This window comes from Platalea leucorodia, assembly GCF_965183815.1.
Source record: "Platalea leucorodia genome assembly, chromosome: 14".
NCBI lineage: Eukaryota > Metazoa > Chordata > Aves > Pelecaniformes > Threskiornithidae > Platalea > Platalea leucorodia.
The window spans coordinates 8,390,714-8,412,928 of record NC_138836.1 but is presented as its reverse complement, the minus strand read 5'-3'; the positions used below and the strand labels follow the sequence as shown (position 1 = coordinate 8,412,928).

Below are 22,215 nucleotides of genomic sequence, written 5' to 3'. Positions count from 1 at the left end.
AGCTATTAATATTTGTCTTGAGTGGCAGCTAAACTTCATAAGAAATTTTTTTTCCCCACGTTGTTCCACATATGCTGCTCTCCTGCATTGCCCTGTATTGGTACTTGCTGTAAGTCTAGCGCTGTTTTTGGCCAGTGTCAAATTCCCTTTTTCACTGTAATGTTTGCTCGGTGTTACGTAGTATGTCATTTAAAATTGTGCATTGTAAGTCAAACTCATTTTTCCTTCTTGCCCTTCTCCTTGGTGGTGGTGCAGGGGGAAATGAACTTTGTTGCTGTGGTTTAATGCATGTGAAGGTTTATGTGTTTGATGTATTAATATTCTTTCTCTCCCCAGAACGGGATGGTAACTAAAGATCTGACACGACTGAAAACACTTCTTGCTGAAACAGAGGTAATAATGAGCATATTAATGGGAAAATAATGAGCAGTACCTGAAAGAGCTGAGAGGCTTCTTTTCATGTGCCCCAGGAAATCCAAGCTCACTATGAACATACTGGTTCAAACATTATTGTTTCCACTGGTCTGTTGATCTTTATCACCTACCTATTCAGGAGCCTTTCATCGCAATCTTGCGTGACGTATGAGAAAATAGAGAAAGATGCTAATAGGTTGTTGACTCTCTTGAAGTAGTGAGTAGAAAGAATTCAAAGCATTTAGATCTGAATTATTGATTGATTTATTGTATTTTTCTCTGTTGGAAATGATTCTGAAGTAATAAACATGCCTTAAGAAATGGGTTAACAAATATAAATGCCCTCTCAGTCACCTTTTTTTGTATTAGAGGTTAATCTGTCATGTTTATTGATTGAATTGCCACTTCTTTTTTGTTGTGGTTTTTTTTTGTTTTTTTTTTTTCTTCTTCTTATGCTTTGTTGTTGATTTAGACTTTATTTTTAATGTAGATTCAAAGCTGAAAGACGTCAATACAGTTTAGACTTTTGGCCTTTTAAGAATTTTACTGCAGTCCACATTAAAACGATCACAGGGTGGAATTTGGTCTTGTAAAAATCTCTAAAATTTTCTACTGCCAATGAGTGGACTCAGTGTTCCTGTCAGAATTCCTCTTATCAATGGCTGCAATCCAGTTGTTAGGTTAATATGAAATTCATGTTTGCGACTGAAAGTGAGTTCAGTATTTTTGTATTGGTTGTTCTGAAACACATTTTGACAGCAAAGAAGCCAAAGCAGTTCTTGTTGATGAAATTGTTTTGTGTTCCTTTATAACTCTGTTGTTTTTATATAATTGTAGGCAGCTGGTAAAGTACCATCGGGATATCATGTAGAAGATTTAGAAGAAGGTATGTAACTCAGTTCTAAAGCTACTCCATTTTGTAGTGAGAAGACTTGGATTCTGCTGGATGCTCAGCACTGCATAGTAGTCAAAAGGCAAAAAAGGGGCTTGACTATTGTGATGAGGCCTGGGGACTGAGGTAGAATCATCTCATCATTGACTGAATTTGGAAGCGGAAGTTTCTATTTATTGGTCAAAGTGCTGTATCAGAGTCTGCTTCATTCTGCAAATTGTTTGGAACTTGCCTTCACAGCCTTTGGACCTTTGTTCTAAATGAATTTGTTAGGGATTGAAAATTAATTTTTGGTGGATAATTTTGCTTTTGTACAAATACGCTTTGGGTTGATGTTTAGAGATAAGGTTCCCTGGACAGTTACTATCTGACTGGGAAATACTTGGCAATTAGAAAAGTAACCCAAGTTTTGACTACTCTGCAGGGTCCCGGGATGGCTGGCAGTTCCGCCCTCCACCCAGGGGAGTCACAAGCAGTGAAGAATATACGCTATGTAAAAGGTAAAGTCATTGCTTTATATCAGCATTCTCCAAGGGATCACAATGTTTCCTCTTTCATTTAGCTGCTGACAGAATGATTAAGAGATCAGGAAAATGAAGGTACCTGTTAGAACAGGAGTTGATTCGTTCACGGAATTTTGGAAGGGTCAGTTTATCCAGAAGCACCTCAGTTTATAAAATGGAATCACTAGCTCCATTTTCTTAAGAGAGTGGTTTGAGGACCATTTTTCTAGTGACAGGGCAGCACCTGTCTTTTTCCCCCTACCTGTTCTAATTTTTATAATTTCAGGGATGTGAAAAGTTCCCACAGACAACGGTGTTAGCAGACTGAAGCACAGTGAAGTGTGCTTTAACAGCAGATGGGGTGCATGCCTTCAGATAAATGGGCTTTGTTGATAGATGGTCTTTGGCTTCGGATTAAAAAAAAAAAAAACGTTTGTAGGATTTCCCTCTGGATCTCATTCTTTCCATTTTGCGTAAGCTCAAATACACAGAGGTGAATGGCCTTGCTGAAGATCCAATGGCTCGTACTGGAGTTTCTCCTCCTTGTCTCTTTCAGCCTACTAGTCAATATTGCCTGTGGTTTGTGGTGTTAATCGTCATTACTTAAGTAAAACTGTATTAATATATATGGGGAGGAACCATCATTATGCACTTGATTCTGCCATATATGTAACCGATGCAAATAAATTAATTTAAAAAAATGAACAGGAATCTGACCTACTTTTTAAATTCCATGACTGAACTGCTGAATATGGGCTACTTTTGGCATGATTTTCTAGAGATGCTAAATCTTGGCAGCTCTTGTTGACTTTCATCATATCTGATGCATATTCAGCAATTTTTAAAAAGCAGATATTTACAATTTTTAGCTCATGAATGATCTTCTGTTGAGTAACATCTGTACCATGTTTCCAACCATTGCTCTGAAACATTTTTGCACTAAAGCTGTAATTAGCTTTATGCACACTGTTAGCCCTTACAGTGAGAAGGATGTGCCTTGCTCAGGAAATCCATAGGAACAGTATCATTCTGACCATGGACTAAAGATTTTAGTTCCTTGTGAGGAGGCAGTTACAGGTACTGAATATGAATTTTTGAAGCTGTGGTTTGTTTTTCTTCTGTGTGCCATAAAGCAGTAGGAGTACAGCATATTTATTCTAGATAATGAAGCTTTGGAATTGCAGGAGGTATTAAATAAGAAACTAAAAATGAGGAAAAAAAAAAGTATCTATTAAAATATGAACAATGAGAATTTGGAAAAATTGCATAATAATGACAAATTTTAAAGTAATATGCTTTCCTGTTAAATAATGAGAAGGAAAACCACTTGATTTCAAATCTGCTATGTAGCTAATAAGAACAGGTCAACAGTTTTTTATGCTTGCAGTCTACTTTGGGTCATGAAAATCATAATTGTACTTTAGCATTCTAATGCAATGGTGAACTGGAAAATTTACAATTAAAATATTGAAATTGACTGCCAAGAAAAATATTTTAATTGAAAATATATTAAGGAACATATCTTGAGAATGCATTTAGTAACATCATGATATATATATCATGCTTATTTGGGCACTCAAATCTTTAAATACTTAAACTTTTCTTAAAGCAAAAGTGTACGCTAAATCAAATTATAACCACTAATACAAGTGTGGCCTAGATATCCAGGTACTTTTGCTGCAAGGTTTTAATGTCATAGTCAGGTGTTATTTGTTTTTATCACATAGCTGAAAGTTGACATTATAATTCATGTTACATTACATAATACATTTACTACAGAAAGGTTACTCAGTCACTGATCCCCTTCTGCTGTCTTCATCAATGATGTGGGGTCCTGACTTGCTGTATTAATTTAGTCTTGGTGCATCCTTTCTTTTTTACAGTAACTCATCACTGTAGGAAGAGATTCTTAATATAAGTGTATACATAGATATCCACATGAAATTCAAATACAGTTATGTTTATGGAGTTTCTATAAACTTAATATCCTGACAGAGATCAGCCTGCCTGGCTTTATTTATAATAAATGTGACACTTACATTAACTCTTTATAGTCTCCTTGTGCAAAACAAACAAAACCACGTCCTGGCCTAATGTTTATTCTGTACATCCAATACTTTCTTAGTACCTTCAAACTTACCCCCCTCCCCTTTTATTTGTCGTTTTATCATCTATGTAAGTGCTTCAGCCTTGAAGAATGATGAAGGTGCAGCTGCTGCCTTGTGTTTTATAATTTTAATACAAAGTTTAATAATAAAAACAGTTCCCAAGTTATACAGGCAATTGCCCAGACTTGCAATAAATTCTGAGAACTAGAATGCTTAAATTGTATGCAAGCATTTGGAGTATCATTAATTTTAATGCATCAGCACATGCCATTAAATGAAAAATGTGCTTATTTAACAAATCCTAACCTATGCAAAAATAGATTCTTTTAGACTGACACACCCTTTACAAAGAGGAGGATTAAACCTTTTCCTTGAGAGATGATTTCTGTGTAGGTGTATTTAGTGGAAAGGACCATGTGATGTCACTGTTGCTCCAGGAAAAACTGCTGAACGAGTATTTATCAGCTAATAACATAACTATTGGAGGAAATTTGCCGTATCTTCCCTTTGCCCCTGATTAACAGTGTTTTATTCATATTAATACAGCGCCTAGTCATTTCAGGGATGGTCCATGATCTCATTGTGTTAATTGCTGTACAAACACTTGATTCTTTCTTCTTCGAAGCTGGAAATTTCTTAAGAAGACTTGTGTTCCCCTATGTTTCAAAGAAATTTGAAATACTTGTCTGACTTTGCAGTAAGAGAGGCTGCTGCCTCTCTTAAGAAATGCTGCGTAGGTGTATATATTTCCAAATTCGTTCACATGGATTAAACTGCCTTTAGTTCTGTGAGAGAGACTTAAAGAATGTCCTTCTGGCTTTAAAAGTAAAATTTTGATAGATTTCTTTTCTTAATTGGAGACGGAAAAGTTCAAGGCATAATCGTTTTTCCTATTTTATGTAGATTTTTAGAGCAAGGGATCTGCAGGTACGGTGCACAGTGTACTTCAGCACATTCCCAGGAAGAGCTAACAGAATGGCAAAAACGATATGCTTCCCGCTTGATCAGATTAAAACAGCAGAAGGAAAACAAACAATGTTCGGGCAGTTATATGGAAACCTTGATTGAGAAATGGATGAATTCGTTATCTCCTGAGAAAGTGGTAAGGAAAATATACTACTTCCCCACGTGCTCATATTTAAAACTAACAGATGAGGCTGTTTTTGGCCCTTACTATCAGAGCTGGTCGAATTACTCCTTGCCAAGAAATTGTCCAACCAATTTGCTCCCCTTCCCATCCTGCCCTATGTCTTCTTGCAAAGATACCAGAGACTTAGGCTGATTTCTGCAAATGTACTCATTCTTTTCAGGAATTCAGTAGACTCTGTGAATTACAACTTACGGGTTAATCACAGCTTGTTCATTTTGCATATTTACTATTCCCAGTGCAGGGTGGGTCAGCCAAGTCTCATGGTATTGTTCCTGTTCCTTGACTAGATGGCAGAATTTTTAAACTGGAGAACAATAAATGGCGAAGCTTTCACGACTTAGTGGAGAATATTCTTGTTTGTGCATGGCTCCTTTTCTTTGCCTGCAGGCACTTGTATAAAGAACAGCCAATCCCCTAGATGTTCAAAAAAGTTTGAATACCGAAGGGTGCGGGGTATGGATATGATCAAACTTAGCAGCTGTTTGGAATTCCAAAGAACGTTTTTGCGGCATTCGACCAGCTCTACTTACCACTGACCCTAAGGAGTTTTCGGTCCATCTATTGTTGATTAAAATCTGGGAAGAGTGGACTTTCTGCAAAACGCATTGCTGAGTAGAAAGCCTGATTCTAGTTTCCTGGTGTCTCTAGTAGTCTCATTGACGTCAGTGAGATCTGGGGTCTTCTGGAAATGCAGTCTTTGGGCTTCATTGTATCAGATTCTTCTTTCCAAATGAAATCATGTTCTACTTTAAACATTTACAATTAAGTTGGTGTTTGAAAAGTCCTGTGGTTAATTGTCCTTAAATGGTTATATTCTTTGCTTACACAGTATGATCTAGTAGATTTGGCTTGCTTGTCTGTCTGAATTAGCACGTATTTTCATTAATTCCTACGCAGGACTTGCATCAATCCTGCACAATCTAGGAAACCATTCTTTCCACTTTCTGGTAAAAAATACTACCTTTTCCTGAATGTTTTTATTTTGATACTGTCTATAGAAGTTTAATGTTATCTTCTTTTTCTTTTAATCTAGCTTAGTGAATGTGTAGAAGGAGTGAGAGTAGAACATAATCCTGAGCTATCGGTAACTGTCACCACCAAAAAGTCTCATCAGACATGGACATTTGCTCTCACTTGTAAGGTAGGACTACTTATCTTTTGAAAGTGAGTTAATAATAACTAGAATGCAGCCCATAACCTTTTGCGATTAAGATTTCAATTGCATCATAATTCTTAAAATGGAGAAACTTCCTAGCACCATCCCTTCTCTCTCTTTTCCCAGCAGCTCTGGTATCGACTGCCCAGATTTCTGGAAAGCAGGCAGGACTTGTACCTGCTCTGAGAAGTTAGGAGTTCTTACAAGCTCTCATTATCTGATTGCAAATGAAGATATTCCTGAAACAATTTCAGTTTTCCAACATACTGTCATTTCAACCTTTGCATTTTTTTTATAGCCTGCAAGAATGCTGTATCGAGTGGCATTGCTTTATGATGCCCATCGTCCACATTTTAGTATCGTTGCAATATCTGCTGGAGACAGCACTACCCAGGTATCACAAGAAGTTCCAGAAAACTGTCAGGAATGGATAGGAGGAAAGATGGTCCAGAATGGAATAGATCATTATATATACAAAGTCAGTATAGCCTTTAACACAGAAATCTTTGGAACTTTTCGCCAAACTGTTGTGTTTGATTTTGGATTAGAACCAGTCCTCATGCAACGAGTAATGATTGATGCTGCTTCAACTGAAGGTAATGTATTAAAATTTTTTTTTTAAATAATGGAAATCTTTCATGCCATCTCTTTCCTTTTCACATTTCTGGGCAGAACAGCATCTGTATTAATACCTGGTGAATGTCTTTTACTGTATGTTACGTTCATCATATATATGAATGTAAATATTGGACAAAAGCTTCAGAGGGTCTAAATAAGGCAGATAAGTGGAGTATGACCATTACTCTGTGTTGGGGTATGACTCCTAAATCTTGTCAAAAGGCTGGGAATTCCTAGTTTGGTATGTGTCTGAAGGCAGCACTGGAAGTTGAAGTATGTTTACGTTTTTATAATTGTTCTTGTAGTGATGAAAATGTTAAACACATATAAAAAGGTCAGTAGAGAGATGAAGTGTTTCTGTATAAGAATACACCTGGTAATTAATTCATTAATTAAAGCAGACTATCTGAGAAGTTGTTTGTTTTTTTTTTTCCCATTGCAGTATCTGATTAGGGTTGTCAAAGGCAAGAGGCAAAGTATAGGCTTGTAACTCAATGAATTGCTATTGACGTAAATTCTGAAAATGTAAAGAAAGTGTAACTGTATTTGTGTGTGTGTTCCACTAAAAAAGAACAAAACCAACCAACCAACCAAACAAAAAAAACACGCTACATGTTACTGTAAGGGTTGTATTCTGTTTACGGAATTGATCTGTGGCTCTCAGTTCAAACCTGAAATAACTCCCATTATCAGAAAGATGTCAACAAGATGTTCGAAGAGGTGCAAAAAAGAAGGAAGCACTTTGACTTATGGTAAAAGATTAAGAGACCTAAATATAGGTCACTATGTCACTTGGCAGCAAGCAAGGGGGCGGGATAGAGTATGGTAATTTTTTATGAAAATTTGAGAGATACAAACACTAGAGAAGCAGAATTGCAGCACTGGGATGTAAGCAGGAAGAAGAAGAAAAAGGAAAAAGAAAGAAAAAAGATGAAACTAAGAAAAGAGCAGTTTTCTTTTCCTGGCCTTTATTTTTGTATAACAGATTAACATTTGCAACATTAACAAAAAGAAACTGTAAATAGCAAATACCAAAGATCACGAACTGATCTTTCCAGATGACCCAAGTACTTGTAGCCAAGAGCAGGAAGACTGTGTGGGTTGTAATGTCTCTTGAAGCAGAGAATATTGCATTGTGAACAAGAAACTATGCTTAGAAGCAAGGCTGTGGTCTTTTCAGGAACTATTATATGACTATTTTTTATATATATATATATATATATATATATATATATATACACACACACGTATATGTATTATATATATACAGCCAACTCAAGTCCATGTGAAAGTGATGGATGAAGTTGAGATAGCACTCTCTAGCATTAGTTACTGATAATTTCCTTTTCACATTGCTTGTCTGTGTGCAGAGGGATACTGAAGTCTTCAAGCAGGTTGTTACTAATATTTATTTCAAATAAAAAGGGTGCTAGGTGCTTTACAGATAACTGTAAGTACAAAATCCTGGGCTTTTTGCTAAGGTAATCCAAGAAGTGTGTAAGCGGGCAAGTGAAAGGGCTAACAGTGTTGGATGTGTGTCCGATTCCACTGTTTCTTTTGCTTTTGGTATATATGGATTGGGATCTCATGGAAGTGCTTCTGAAACAGAAGGCTGCCCGAGGTCTCTACATTTGCATGTAATTCAGGGCCCTGAATACCTAGGCAGGAAAGAAAGGTCAGCATTAAAATATTTTAATGGAGGCGCCTCCATTATGCATTTTGAAAAAGAGAACTAAGACGTTTTCTGTGCACTGAGAATGTGCAAAATGGTCTTTAAGAACGGGTCATCGTATGCGCAATCTATGCCAGGGACTGTTTATGTCAGGCTTCCTTCCAGTGGAAGCCTCTCTAGTGCTGGGAATTAAATGGCTGTCTTTCGAGCAAACGAGGACTCATTCCCAGCATAATTACTGAGCTTTTGTGATCTGAGGTATGGTTAGTACCAGAGGGAGCTTCGTTTACGGTGAGATGATTTCAAACACAGAAACCACACAAACACGGACTTTTTCTTGCCATGCAACTGTAGCTACTAACATGGTTCAGGCTTCAGGTAGATATTTAAATTTGGCTTCTTGGTGAACACGTACTTATGAGATTGGCGAGTAAGATAAGCTATGTTCCTGTAGTCATAGTCAAGCTGAACTGAGATTTCTTTTGCTAAAAAGCTGTTTTCCTTCTATTTAGCATAAAGACAGTCAAGATGATGTTAAGTATTTAATTTGAATTTGAAAATGTCTTTTTTGCACATTTTTCAGCGTTGGTGTGATATCCTGGATACCTGTCTTAAATCTTACTCAGAGATAATACATTAAGATATCATAGCTTCACTATACATGCCAAATATTTTCAGCTCTGCAATTTAACCGCAGTTCTGTTAACTGCTGCGCTTGTCATAGCGTTTTTGTGGTGTTAATGGATATATTTGGGGTGGCTGTAGACAGGGCTTGGTCTTCTGTTCCTCATTTAAACTATGTGGTCCCTGAAATTAGGATATACTGAAAAATTAATTCCTTTTAATTTTCTAACTTTATATCATGTTAGGTTACATTTCCCAAGTTTTGCCTAGCAAACTAACTTCAGCTATATAATGCAACTGTCTGCAGAATATACTGTATGTATAATGTACTGTAGAATTTTTTTCAAGGCTTTCACAATGTTGCAAATCTAATGATTTCTTATCAGCTAGTTTATCAATTTGTTTTTATTACCTTCTAAATTTTATGGTATGTGTTGTAAGGTTCTTCGCTACTTTATATTTTTGAAATGAGATGATGTTGCAGTTAGGCTTTGAAAGCATATTGTGATGCCAAGTCCTTCAAAGTTGCTTGCAGTTATTAAAATAAAAGTGCTTTCCTTGTTTGTCTGTCTTCATTCTATTTGCTATCGATAGAATATTTTATTTTCTGATATTGTTTGAGAGCCTGCTTGCTCTCTGTGTACACCTGAAAAGTAGGGATGGTAATTACTATCAGTGAACTTAGTAAAGCTGTTGTAAGCAGAGGAGACTCTTACCTGCATTTAGTTCATTATCTCTAATGGGGTTTTCTTGTTTGTTTTTTAAAATAAAAACCAAACACAGACAGAGTTTGAACTTATTTCCTTTCCATATTATGTATCTACATCCAGATCTTGAATACCTGATGCATGCACGGCAACAGCTACTAACCACAGCTAAGCGTTGGGATTCTACTTCTAAGACTATTGTAGAATTTGAGCCTAATGAAACTACTGAATTGGAGAAGAGCCTTCTTACCAGATACCAAATCCCTCTATCTGCTGACCAGCTATTTACACAATCTGTCCTGGACAAATCATTGACCAAGACCAACTATCAGTCACGGCTACATGACCTCCTTTATATAGAGGAAATAGCACAGTATAAGGAAGTTAGCAAGTAAGTGATACCTTTATAAAAATACTTCTTAGATATGTCTTGCTGTCCTATTGAAATGAAGGCGGCACTTTTTTCATTAAACCTACGTGATTTTTTTAAGATACTAAGTCTTCCTGTTTCTTGGAAATGAAGTTGAATATGAGTCTGGAAGTAGTAAGTTTTGATAAAGGTCACTAGTACTTAACAAATGTAATTTACTGATAACTCATTTAAACCAAATTTTATGTATCAGTCCATGCTTATGGTTGGAAGCACTAAACAGCTATTGTACAATGTTTTGTTAATGTCTGGATAATAATTATTTTTGTTTATAGTTTTTTGGCTCTCTATACAAAAAGATATTAATAATAGGAATCGTATTTTTTTTCCTTGGTGAAAGTAGGTTATAGCAAAGTAATATACGAAATCTTTGTATAAAAGGCCTTGAGGGAGCGTAAAATAATTTTTTTTCTTTCTTTTTTAAGAAAAAGCTTGAATTGTGGGTGGATCAAACTCTGATGTTACGATGATGTGGCAGCTGACATTATTATATTTATTCTCTAAATAGGCTGAAAACCAGCTTGTGAATAAACAGCATATAGTATCCGTTGTTTGTTTGTTTTGTTCTGTAATATCTTTAGGTATTATGTATATATTACCCAACGGGATTAGATGCATGAGCAAACAGAGTTAGGAGGAAGATGTGAGCTTCCCATGTATAGACTCCTGGGGCCTTTTTTCTGTAGTTTGATATTTGTGGTTAAAAATTTTGCCTGCACTCATGTGGTACAAAAGGGTTTTAAAGTGTTGCCCTACTCAGAATGGAAAGTCAAAAAGGTATAACTTCCCTTGAACCTAATTTGGTAGCAAATTTAGCTCTATCCATTATTTAAGTTCCAAATCAGAAATGTCTTTTTAAGACGGACCACTCCTGGAGCTACAGAGGTTCAGCTGAATCACCCCTCTAGAATTTAGGAAGAAAATACTATGAGTAGTTGTATTTCTAATGCTTTTAAAGCAGAAAAATGGTTCCATTTCTTTTTTGTATCTCAGATGAAGGGCAGTATATTTGAACTATTTTTCTCCACATCTTTCATTGCTGCTGCGCTCTGCTCTTGAGCTGGAATCTGACATACAGAGGAATCGTGCTTGAACACTGTTTTCAGCATACAGAAATATTCTCCATCATACATATTTAGAATCAAGTTGACTTTTCTAAGGCTTTTTAAAACAAAAGTGGGTTAAAGTAAACATTATGAAATATGATATAAAAGTAGATATTTTTACTGAGTGATTTTTCACATTGAGAATTACACTCTCATGCCTCATAGGAAACCAAAGAGCATCATGCCTGTAGAAATAAAAGAATAATAAGCGTATCCTGTGTGTAATGCTTCCCCTTTGGACAATTTAGTGCAGCAATAAGTTATTGCTCTTCTTTTTCTGTTATTGCTCTTCTTTTTCTATCTAGTAGATTAATAAAAGTAAGTTTTAATAATGTTCTTGAAATCTTCTGTTTTGATAGTGTTGATGACAGAAATATTCTTTTGATCTTGTAGCTGACCCATTTTATTGCAACAAGGCTCAAACTAGCACTCTTCCCTGATCCTCTGCGGCTAAGATCACACACTTGCTATTCTCTAGTGAAGTGTCAGGGTTGCAAGCCTAGAAATGGGCCCAGAAATACAAATGCAAGTGGCTTGTAATACCTCTGAAGTGGTGCCATGAGTGAAAATGTTGATGAGCTGCTACTCTCTGATGGGTTTGCGTATGTGTATCATAAAAGTACTAGGGTTGTCAACATGGTCTCTTATGACAAGACTGGACTAACACGAGTGTCTGCAGTTCAGATTGGAGTGAATTGTTGGGTTTTAAGAATGTTGATGATTTCTCGCTTTCTAGGAAAACACTGTTTCAGACTTTGCGTGGGATCACCTGAGTGGAGCCTACTGAAAAGTACTGGATGAAGGTTGCAGTGGCTTTAAAAAGTCTGGAACTCAGTTACGAGGGGGTTCATCCTGGGTAGTCTCAGGGAGCTTTACTTTAAATCACGTTTATTCTAATATTTCGAGAGGCATTTATAAAAATGACTCCACAGGAATGCATCACAAAGTAGAGTAATAAAGGAGCCATTGCTGTCTAATTTCCAAATGCAAACATACTCTGTAAGAAAAAGCAAAACAATGTTCTGATCTAGATACTAATTTGGTTTTGGACTACATACAATCTGTTCATGGTTTTAAAACTCTTCCTTTCTCTCTTGCACATTCAAAAGAAAAACAGCCTCAAATTGTTTGAGTGGCTAGAACTTACTGAGTATTTTCTTGTATGAACATTAAAGAATGTGTGAGGTGACATCTAGCTCCTCCCATGCAGTACAGTGTCTGCTACCGGAATTACAGAGCGGATTTATCCTCAGGGCTGTGAAAACTTAAAATACTGGCTTTGACGGAAAATAAATTTGCTTTTGTCATTACCGTGTCTCACGTTTATCAATACATAGGTAGGTGTCACACTGCACACCCTGTCTGAGCTCTGCGTGTAGAAATGTAAGAGGAAATGTGCTGAACGTACTTTTAAGAAATCATTATATGGGCTTTGTTCAGAACGGGTTTATTTGCCTTTTGGGAATTTATTGTTTGCATTGGTACTGGATGAATCAATGATTTATGAAGTCTTTCTTTAATTTCTGTGATTTTTAAATATGAACAACAGGCTTTTCTGTAGCTAGTTTCATTAATACTAGAATTAGGCTGGGATTTTGCAGTGCTTGGGAGGAAATGTAAGTTTTTGTTTGTTTGAATTGTGTAAGTGTGACTGAAAACCTGCAAAGCAAGGGTGAGGAATGGACGAAAGAAGCAACTTTTAATTTTTTAAATCTAATCCTGAAAGGATTTTGTAGTTTAACAGTTTGCCAGAAGGTGTCATCTTACTCAGTAAGTAAGAAATTGCTTGATAATCTCTAAACTTTAGACTCTCTTTAGCACAGCACATTCAGTTTAGTCATTTATAAAGGTGCTAACTTGTGCCTTGTCTCAGAATGGCAGTGATACTGTCTTCCAGCATGTTTTTACAAATCTGAATTTGAGAATGAGCCGATGCATCGTCAGTAGCATAGGAATTCAACTTTAGGAAAGTTTTAACAAAATAAATTCACAATAACCTGTGATTAGTAGTAATGCTGAGCTCTCGGTTACGGTGTTAAATATATAGTATTTTAACAATCACCAACAATTTAAGAAAATATAGTATTTTAATAATCATCTGAATGAGATATAGAGCTGTTCTAGATGTTGCTAACTTGCTGATAGCTGCTTTGGAATAGTGCAGCACTTGTATAGAAGAAAGCTCGGTTTTTGTTTTGTTTTGTTTTTTACCATGTGTGGAAACTGGAAGGATTACACTTAATTCTAGTGTGCTCCCTGAAGTACATGCTTTTGAGTGATTGCTTTAACTGTAGCTTGTGCAGTAACCTTTGTGGTTACCGACGAACCGAACAAATCTGTGTTCAGTAAGAAGACATCTCTTGCTTTTTGAGAGTGGAGGAGTGTGAAATTTGGATCTGACTTAATGCCCATATTATGTAAGGAAGCAACTATTACCACAAGGGGGCAAACTTGCAATTTTTGTGCAAGGCTCATGATTTGCCAGATATGAAAAAAATATATTTGATTGGTTTGGTAGATGTTTAATTACCAAGTGATCTAAAATGTTGGATTTTATTGTTATGGGCTTATGCTTATTGACACTACTGGGCTTAAACGATAAATTACCAGTTTATTTTGTTAAAACAGAAATTATAAGAAGACGAACAGATCAAGTAAAAACATTAAGAGTATGAAAAGTATACAAGAAAATGAGTTTGGCTTTTTTTTTCCCCAAGACATTTTATTTAATTTTTGAAAACCTTTGTTTTTTACTTTTTTCCCTGTAATTTGTTGCAAATCCAGGAAAAAAGATGCTGATGAGAAGAGAACTGAATATAGTTAGTGTGACAGACCTTTTTCCCCTTTTGTTCTTTTTAAAACCAGGTTGAAGCAATCTGTTTAAAAATACCCCAAACACTCTAGGAGGAGATTAGTATGTATTGGTGAGAGGTCAATAAAGTGTGCTAATATGTCACTTTAATGTGTTAACGCACGTGACTTCTAGAAAATGGTGACTACAAAGAATGAATTTGTTACGTCTCTGATTACAGGAGGAACTTACTGCTAATAGGAATTCTGTGGATAGATCGTTTATATGGCTGAGCCTGTGATGCCATTCCCTCATTTCAAATAAAATTATCTCATTTTAATGCCTACATTCTGATTTTTTCCGAGACATTTAATCAATCCCTCTGAATTATAGGTATAATACCATTTACCTTTTAAGATGTAGATTACCGTCTGTGGTGTGCAGTCTGGAAGAGATACGTGAAATAAATAGGAATCTTGCTCTGTTCTTTGCCTGCATGTCTCTCCTTGAATACCTAATATAAGCTTACAAACTATTTAAATAGAGATTTTTACTGCTTTGGGACATGCACAGCAACTCTCACCCTAAACTTATTTTGGTCTCAGAAAATGTAGTATTTGATTCTCTCTTGTGCGGATTCTTTTTTTAAGCTTCATAGATGTTGATTCTTTTGAATATATGTTTTATAGGCTATAATCAAGAGAAAAATGTGTAAACGTTCAACAGCTACATACTTACGAAGGGCCAGTTTGGCTATACTTGTTTACATTTAAAAGTTATGCATTCAGAATGTAAGGCAGTGAATCTTCAGTCTGAATGCATGAAATTTCTGAATCTGAGAGCATTTTTCTGTACTGACTTGATGCTTTCTTACGTAGGTTCAACATAAAAGTGCAATTGCAGATTGTAGCGAGCTTCATGCTCACTGGTGTTTCTGGAGGTGCAAAGTATGCCCAAAATGGACAACTTTTTGGCCGCTTTAAGCTTACTGAAACGCTTTCAGAAGACACTTTGGCTGGACGGCTGGTGATGACCAAAGTCAATGCTGTTTATTTATTGCCTGTCACTAAAGAGAAGTCAGCACAGACCCAAGGAACCAAAGAGAAGGTTTATGAAGCAGCTATTGAGGAGAAAACAAAGGATTATATCTTCTTGAGGGTATCCAGGGAATGCTGTGAAGAACTTAATCTTCGGGCAGATTGTGAAATGCAGGTAAGTCTGAGTGGAAGTGGTTTTGGTATGGGAACTGTTTGCATTGCGTCTGTTTTGGCTCCACCCCAAATAATTGCTTGAAGATATGAAAAGGAATTTTGTTATTTGTCATCATACACAGAAAGCAGAGCATGGATGAGTATTTCAGGTAGGTGAAATCTTTGTATACATAAATGTACACATATATATGTGTGTGTGTGTGTGTTTTGTAGACATATATGAGTCTTATTATTTGGAAAAGAAATTAATGTTTTGGAACTGTCACAAAGTAAAACTACATTTTAATGAATTTCATTTCTGGCAAAATTCTTCTGACATGCTTTGGCATTGCTTGCAGATTCTTGTTTGTGTATATCATGGTTTTGAGAGTGTGATTTGTAAGGTGTCATGGACATTGTTTTTACGTCTCTGGTTCAAATACAAAGCCCTGTCTCTATGGACTTGTAAAGAAAAGTTTTGCCTTATTTTTATTTTCCTGCAGGTAGGTATTTGTGGGTAGTTCATGGACTTTCTTCCACCAGACCTACCCGCCCTCTCCCCTCTCGTTCTAAAACCACTGAATATATTGCTTACTCCTGCTGCCTGGACTTTTTTCCAGCTTAGTCTCTGTGATGTGGCTTCTATCGTTCTGTCTATCATAGCTATTCTCACCAGAGACCTCAGGAGCCTTCTCTTAATGCAGTCAAAGGAGGGAGTTTTCTGTTACTGTGTCTTTTCTCAAAAAAAAACTCCAAACCAAAAACGCAATCAAAAAACCTCTGCTGCTCTTGACATAGCCAGCTAGAACTCGGTCTTTGATAACTTGCATCTTGGACTCTTTATTTTGTATCTTCTCATTCTTTTTGTTTGTGTCATTGTGGATTCCGCTATTTGTTCGTAGGCCTGAGGTGAGATTAATTTTTAATAAGGTGTGTTGAGGTTACGAATGGGCCTTGTTCTGCTTTCTGCACCCATATCAGAACAAAAGGAATATTGTCTATCAGTGGAGAAGTCTTCAACTTACAGTATTTCCTTGATGAAGATGATGAGGGTTGGTAGATGGAGGCATGCAGAAGGTGAATAAATACTTTTATTTTATATATCCTGTGTTTGAGAATGATAATACTTGCCTCCATGGCTCTCACTCTGCTGACACATTTAAGAGAGGTATCTGTCTGTCTTGGAGGCATTCAGTCACAAAATGAGGAGTTATAACACTTTTGCTAGAGAAAATTGTGTTGGCAGTAAGATCAGGCTTTTGTTTAATTTGCAGTTAACATGAAATGAGTGAGGATACTTTTTTTTTTTTAAATATTCTGTAGTTTGCAAACAAGATAGTGCATTAGACGTAAAAGCATGTAAGGGAAGACAAAGCTCTAGTTAAGTTAAATACTTAAACTCCTCACGCATCCTCAGTGTGTGTCTGCTGTAGACCTTGTGATTGATCTTGTTACCAATCAGAAATAACCTCGAATTAAGGTCACTGGAATTGCTTGAAATGAGTGAATTATCACCAAATAATTATCTCCTCCCTTTCATTTTGTTTTGGGGAAACATATGCAAGAATCCTAATGTCTTAATTTAACATGGATAATTGGTCTGGGAAGACTTATGTTGTTCTGGGCTCTTGTCTTTGTGTTTGTTTTCTTAAAACAATAATTAAACTTACTAATTGATTCTATCAGAAACTCCACTGGAATGCAAAATGAGCTGGGGCTTCAGTAACTGGCTTATTTTTCTTTGAGTGTCTTACAAAACTTCGCCTGAGGCAGCAAATCTATCCTGCATTAAAAATTGGGTCTTAAAGTTATTTGTAAAATCATTTAGTACTTCATACGTGTATCAGTGAACTGGTGGTCAAATCCTTAAAGTGTTACCTGTATTTTAATGAATTCTAATTGTAAGGAAACTTCTTCTGATTAAGTATTGACAAAATTTGGAAAGGGATCCTCAGGTTAGAACTGAGGATATTATCATTTGGATGCATAGCATTTTTATTAAAAATGCTGAAAATTTTGGTCTTGTCTTCAGTGGAGTTAGTATTCCCTATGTGATTCTTAAACATTGACAAAATTGCTTTTATTTCTGTAGGTTTTGGGTAAGTTAGGTGGTTTACTTCCTTTCCTCTTCTAATAATTCATCTCGGAAACTTCCTGATCGCTTGTTTACCTGTTGTCCTGGCTTAATTATAATAAATATACAGTTCTGCTTTTATCAAGTGCACCATTCATGAAGGTGGGATGGAGTGAACTGGTGCTTTAAACCCCCTTGGCTGCCGTTCTTTTTGGTGACCAAACTAACATGCGACTGTTTTATTTTTGGAGTGGTTATTCTGTTCTGTGTCCTCTTCTGTGAAACTGGCAATGGATTAACTTCCTTTCCCACTGTTTTCTTATTGTGGAATAGATATTAAAGCAGGTTACATGACTGTCCTTCACAGATGGCCTCATTCAGTACTCTGCAACAGCAAATATAACTGTTTGATTCAATCCAAACTGGATTAAAACCAAAACAAATCACAAGCTGTTAAAGAAAGTGGTGAATGCAGGTAGATAATAAGAGGTATTCAATGCTAGGCACCTTGCTCAGACTCCCAGAAGGGGCTATTAAAGTGTCACTCAGATGAGCATCACAGTTTTTCCTGCATTTAAATTATCATTGTTATATTGGGTGGTCTTTTGTTAGCCTTAAATCTGTCTGAGGAAAGATATTTTTCCTTTATAGATCAAACCGCGAGGTTGGGACCATTGCCATTTGTGTGGAAGCCTTTTCCAAACATCCGCGGCACGTTGTTGGGCAGACAAATCGGCATGGGTAGAGATGGGTAGGACAGAGCTTTGGAAGGCAGCTCGAGGTCCCGCTCGGGCAGGATGAGCTGGCGCTGTCATTCTTGACAAGTGCTAAACCATGCTGCTTTTGAAGACCAGGGTATTTACGAAGGTAGTGGATAGGCATAAACTATACGGTGGAACAGTAGGGAAAAAAATCTCTTAAATGTTCATGTGTCCTATTTAAAAAAAGTATTCCTAGCAGTTGCAATCACTTTAGTGAACTCCATGCTTAGTGTTGTACAGATTCGTTGCTGCCCTTTTCTTCAGAGTTATGGTTATACATCTTGCTGTAAAATGTGATAGTCAAGATGAATATTTAATGTCTTCGTATCTGCCAGAGACTGAAAGTTAATGGCTACGTTCTGCACTGATACAAGTAAACATTGTTTATTTACAGCAGAGCTAGTGTTGATTTTACATACTACATAATAATATGAACAGTGTAATATTTAAATATACTAGGAAAAAGAAAATGCTAAGAGCTGTGTTTTGCAAATCCTTTTGAAGGAGATGATCTTCAAGTGGTAAACATTACTGGTGCACAAGAGGGTTTTTACAGGTGTGATCCCTATGGTGGGAAGTGACTTTGTGGGCAGATGAAGGAGTGTCAGGTCCAACAAGCAGTTTAAATCTAGAAGGCTAAATTATTCCTCCATAGGAGGAATTCTCCTCCATAGGAGAAGGTTCATGAGAGAAGTTTATACGGCCTGAATAAGGGCTGTTGTGTTTAGAGAAGTTGATTGCTATTCTAACTCTTCCCCCCCCACCCCCCGCAAGTTTGCTGTCTTATTTTGATAATCACAGGGGTCTTTAATACAACAAATTGGGTTTTGTTTGTAGTATATAAGGAAAACTTACTTTAGTTGACGAGGACTTTAAAAAGTCTTTATAAAAAGTTGTCAGAAAAGATAATTACAAAAATATATTCTAGTGTTGCTTTGTGTTTCTTGAACTTTCTGGTTGGTAGCAATAATTATCATGAGATTAAAGTGTGATTAAGTAATAACAGACTGACTAATAGAGAATCAGTGAGTGCTGGAGGAGAAAATTAATAGATCTGAGACCAGATTTTTGCTCTGGGCATGGGGGTACATTTAGAATGACTGTGTTTCTCTGGGATGACGCGGGGCGCTCGACCACAGCTTTGCCCTGTCTCTTCAGCGGTGTGATGGTGCTGGTGTATCAGCTTCAGCTCGTCTTTACCCTGTTTCTATTTTCTCATCTGTTAATTGGTGGTACAGAACCAGCTTCTGTCAGGTGGCTGTGAAAGCTATCAGTAAAGATGACCATAGAAATTTTAAGTATTACTGGTATGCTTTCCAGGTCAATGAGGGGTGCTTTTCCAGACAGGTTGCAGTAATTTGGCTGGCTGTTTGTAAGCATGCTCACAGTTCATTGCAAATCTCAGAAAGGTACTTATTTACTCTTATTTAATCACAAATGCTCATTAGAGTTGTAGCACAGTAATTACATAAATATTTAGCAATAGATAGCAATGCTTTGAAAAAAAAAAAACCCTAAAAATGTATGTCAGTCACTTGAAGTTCTTCAGCAGCTTTGGGTGTTTTTATGCTGTTTTATATTAGTGCAAATCCGTGTCAAATTTTGTATAAAGGCTTCTGTGTTAGCTGTTAACATGTAGTTCTCTGGTGCGATGCTCTGATCAGATTCATTTGTTTTTGGACAGATTAATAACTGCAAATTTCAGATATGTGTAAATGATAATGTGAATTAACTATTTTTATGAATTTTTCCCCCCAGGAGCTGCTTTTATCCTGTGTTCAAATTTAGAATGTACTTTCTCTTTGCTCTTTTAGTATATGTATGTATAAACTAATTTCACCATCCATTGTTCAGTTCTGAATTTAATCAGGGATGTTAACGTGCTCTGCATGTTGTTTCTGGCTTTGTACCAGAATTTTGTTGGCATTATCTTTTATTTACTAGGGTTAAAACACAAGTAATTGAGAGAACAAAAAATGAATGTATTGATAATAACTAATTGTTAGAAATTAACTTCTGGAGAGTCTTAATAATTGAACATAAACGACAAGTTATATGATCCCAGAATGTTTAACTAGAAATAAATAATGTATGGGGGTTTATCTCTGCTGGTCACACATCTGATTTATGTCATCTGTTGGTCTGGAAAAATTTCTGGCCTGTCACTTTTTCGAGGTTGCTCTTACAATAAGGAATGGAAGCTTACATTTGTAAAAACAATATTTTAGGACAATAATATTTTCCAGGAGTAATTTTTGTATTAAAAAAATAATTCCGAGAATGTTTTCCATTTATTTTTTTTTCTGAAAATACAGTGGAATTGAATCTTAAAAGTCAAACAACAAAATTACATTAGAGAAAATGCTGTATTTATCTTTGCTCCAAAACAGCAACAAAGAAGGAGCAAGTTAATTTTATTGCAAATCTGTTGATTGAATGATGTTTTCTTCTTCTTTCTGTTTTCTTCTGAGAGTCAGTGGTTTGCCGGAAGATAAAAAATATATCATATGCAGCAAAGTCTAACGAGTGTTTTCTAAATTAATCATTTTTGGTTCACCTCTTCATTTATTCATTAATTTTGTACTGCAGGTTGAACTTCAGTTTCAGTTAAATCGCTTACCCCTCTGTGAAATGCATTATGCCTTGGACAGGATTAAGGACAACAGTATTTTGTTTCCAGATGTCAGCATGACTCCCACCATACCCTGGAGTCCCAACAGGTACAAGAATACACACACTTTAATATCAAAGATTGTATGGTAATGCAGTACTGAATTTCTTGTAACAGATGGCTGAAATCTGCCCTAGAACAAGAACCATGCCTTGCTCTTCATTAATGGTGAGGATGGTTCAGAGAAGGGAGTGAAACTGTTCTAAATAAAACAAGAAAAGTGACCCTCTGAGGACTAGAATCTGTTGATTGGTTTTTCTTGCGGTTGAGCTGTGGTTTTATAGGCATTGCAGTTGTGTTGTAGCTGTAGAAAACAAATCTGCTGTTGTTATTTACTGTTCTGCTGTTCTTCACTGAAAACAGGCATGATACTTTATAGGAATGTAAATAGCAGTTACAAGGAGTTTGCTGTGCAGGATCTCAAGCGCGCAGACTTCTGTTTGCAAGGAGCGATCCGTTCGTACGTTTTGAGTTTGATGCAGTGAGCCCAAATTTGGACATATCCTGAGGGGGATGGCTAGGAAAAGTGTGGGAATGAGTCTTCGAAGGACCGGCATTGCACTTGCAAGCAGTCCTTAAATTCTTTGTATACATGTCTTACCGTTCCCTTTATGTAATATAAACCCCTACGTTATATAAATACTTTTAAGGAAACTTAAGGCTGATGCAGTGATGCAGTGAAAATAGTTTGTCTTGAAGAGGAAACTTAGGGAAGAGAAATGCGAGGCTGTGTTGCTGAAGGAGTATGGTCAGTATGTTTGCTGCATAGGCAAGGATGAAAGAGGCACGAGGTTTCTGTACTTAGAAACCAGGGAAACGAGAGGTATGTGGAACTGATAGCCTGTACAGCGTGCGAGGAGTCGTGTGGTGTCTTGAAGGTGACAATTCAGAGTGTGATTGTGGTGCATTACAAATCAGAAGATAGCTGAAGGATTAAAAGGAAAGTGATCTGGCCAGAAACCTGAGACAGTGTGGTGGGCTGACCCTGGCTGGACACCAGGTGCCCACCAAAGCCGCTCTATCGCTGCCCTCCTCAGCTGGGCAGGGGAGAGGAGATGTAACAAAAGGCTCGTGAGTCGAGATAAGGGTGGTTTAATGAAAGCAGAAGCAAAGGCCGCACGCGGAAAAGCAAAAGGAAAACACAAAGATTTTATTCTCTACTTCCCATCCTCAGCAATGTCCAGCCACCCCCGGGAAGCAGGGCCCCAGCGCAGCTGGGCCAGCTCTCCTGGCCGTGTCCCCTCCCGAGAGACAGCCTTGATGCTGCGGGATCAGCGCTCCGCAGCAGCCAAAACACCGGGGTGTTATCAACACCCTTCCCGCTAGCAACACAGAGCACAGCACTACA

At 36.9% G+C, this 22,215-nt stretch overlaps 1 protein-coding gene across 4 annotated transcripts in view; it reads left to right on the top strand.

The window, feature by feature from the left end:
* The window catches only part of HELZ (helicase with zinc finger), a 98,221-nt gene that overhangs the window by 24,769 nt on the left and 51,237 nt on the right, over positions 1-22,215 (top strand). For all 4 annotated transcript variants that reach the window (XM_082326852.1, XM_082326854.1, XM_082326855.1 and 1 more), the window contains 9 exons: positions 337-393; positions 1,252-1,300; positions 1,731-1,806; positions 4,821-5,019; positions 6,101-6,208; positions 6,522-6,819; positions 9,968-10,235; positions 15,050-15,383; positions 20,786-20,916. In XM_082326852.1, the coding sequence (XP_082182978.1) occupies positions 337-393; positions 1,252-1,300; positions 1,731-1,806; positions 4,821-5,019; positions 6,101-6,208; positions 6,522-6,819; positions 9,968-10,235; positions 15,050-15,383; positions 20,786-20,916 (1,520 nt within the window). The remainder of the gene's footprint in view (positions 1-336; positions 394-1,251; positions 1,301-1,730; positions 1,807-4,820; positions 5,020-6,100; positions 6,209-6,521; positions 6,820-9,967; positions 10,236-15,049; positions 15,384-20,785; positions 20,917-22,215) is intronic.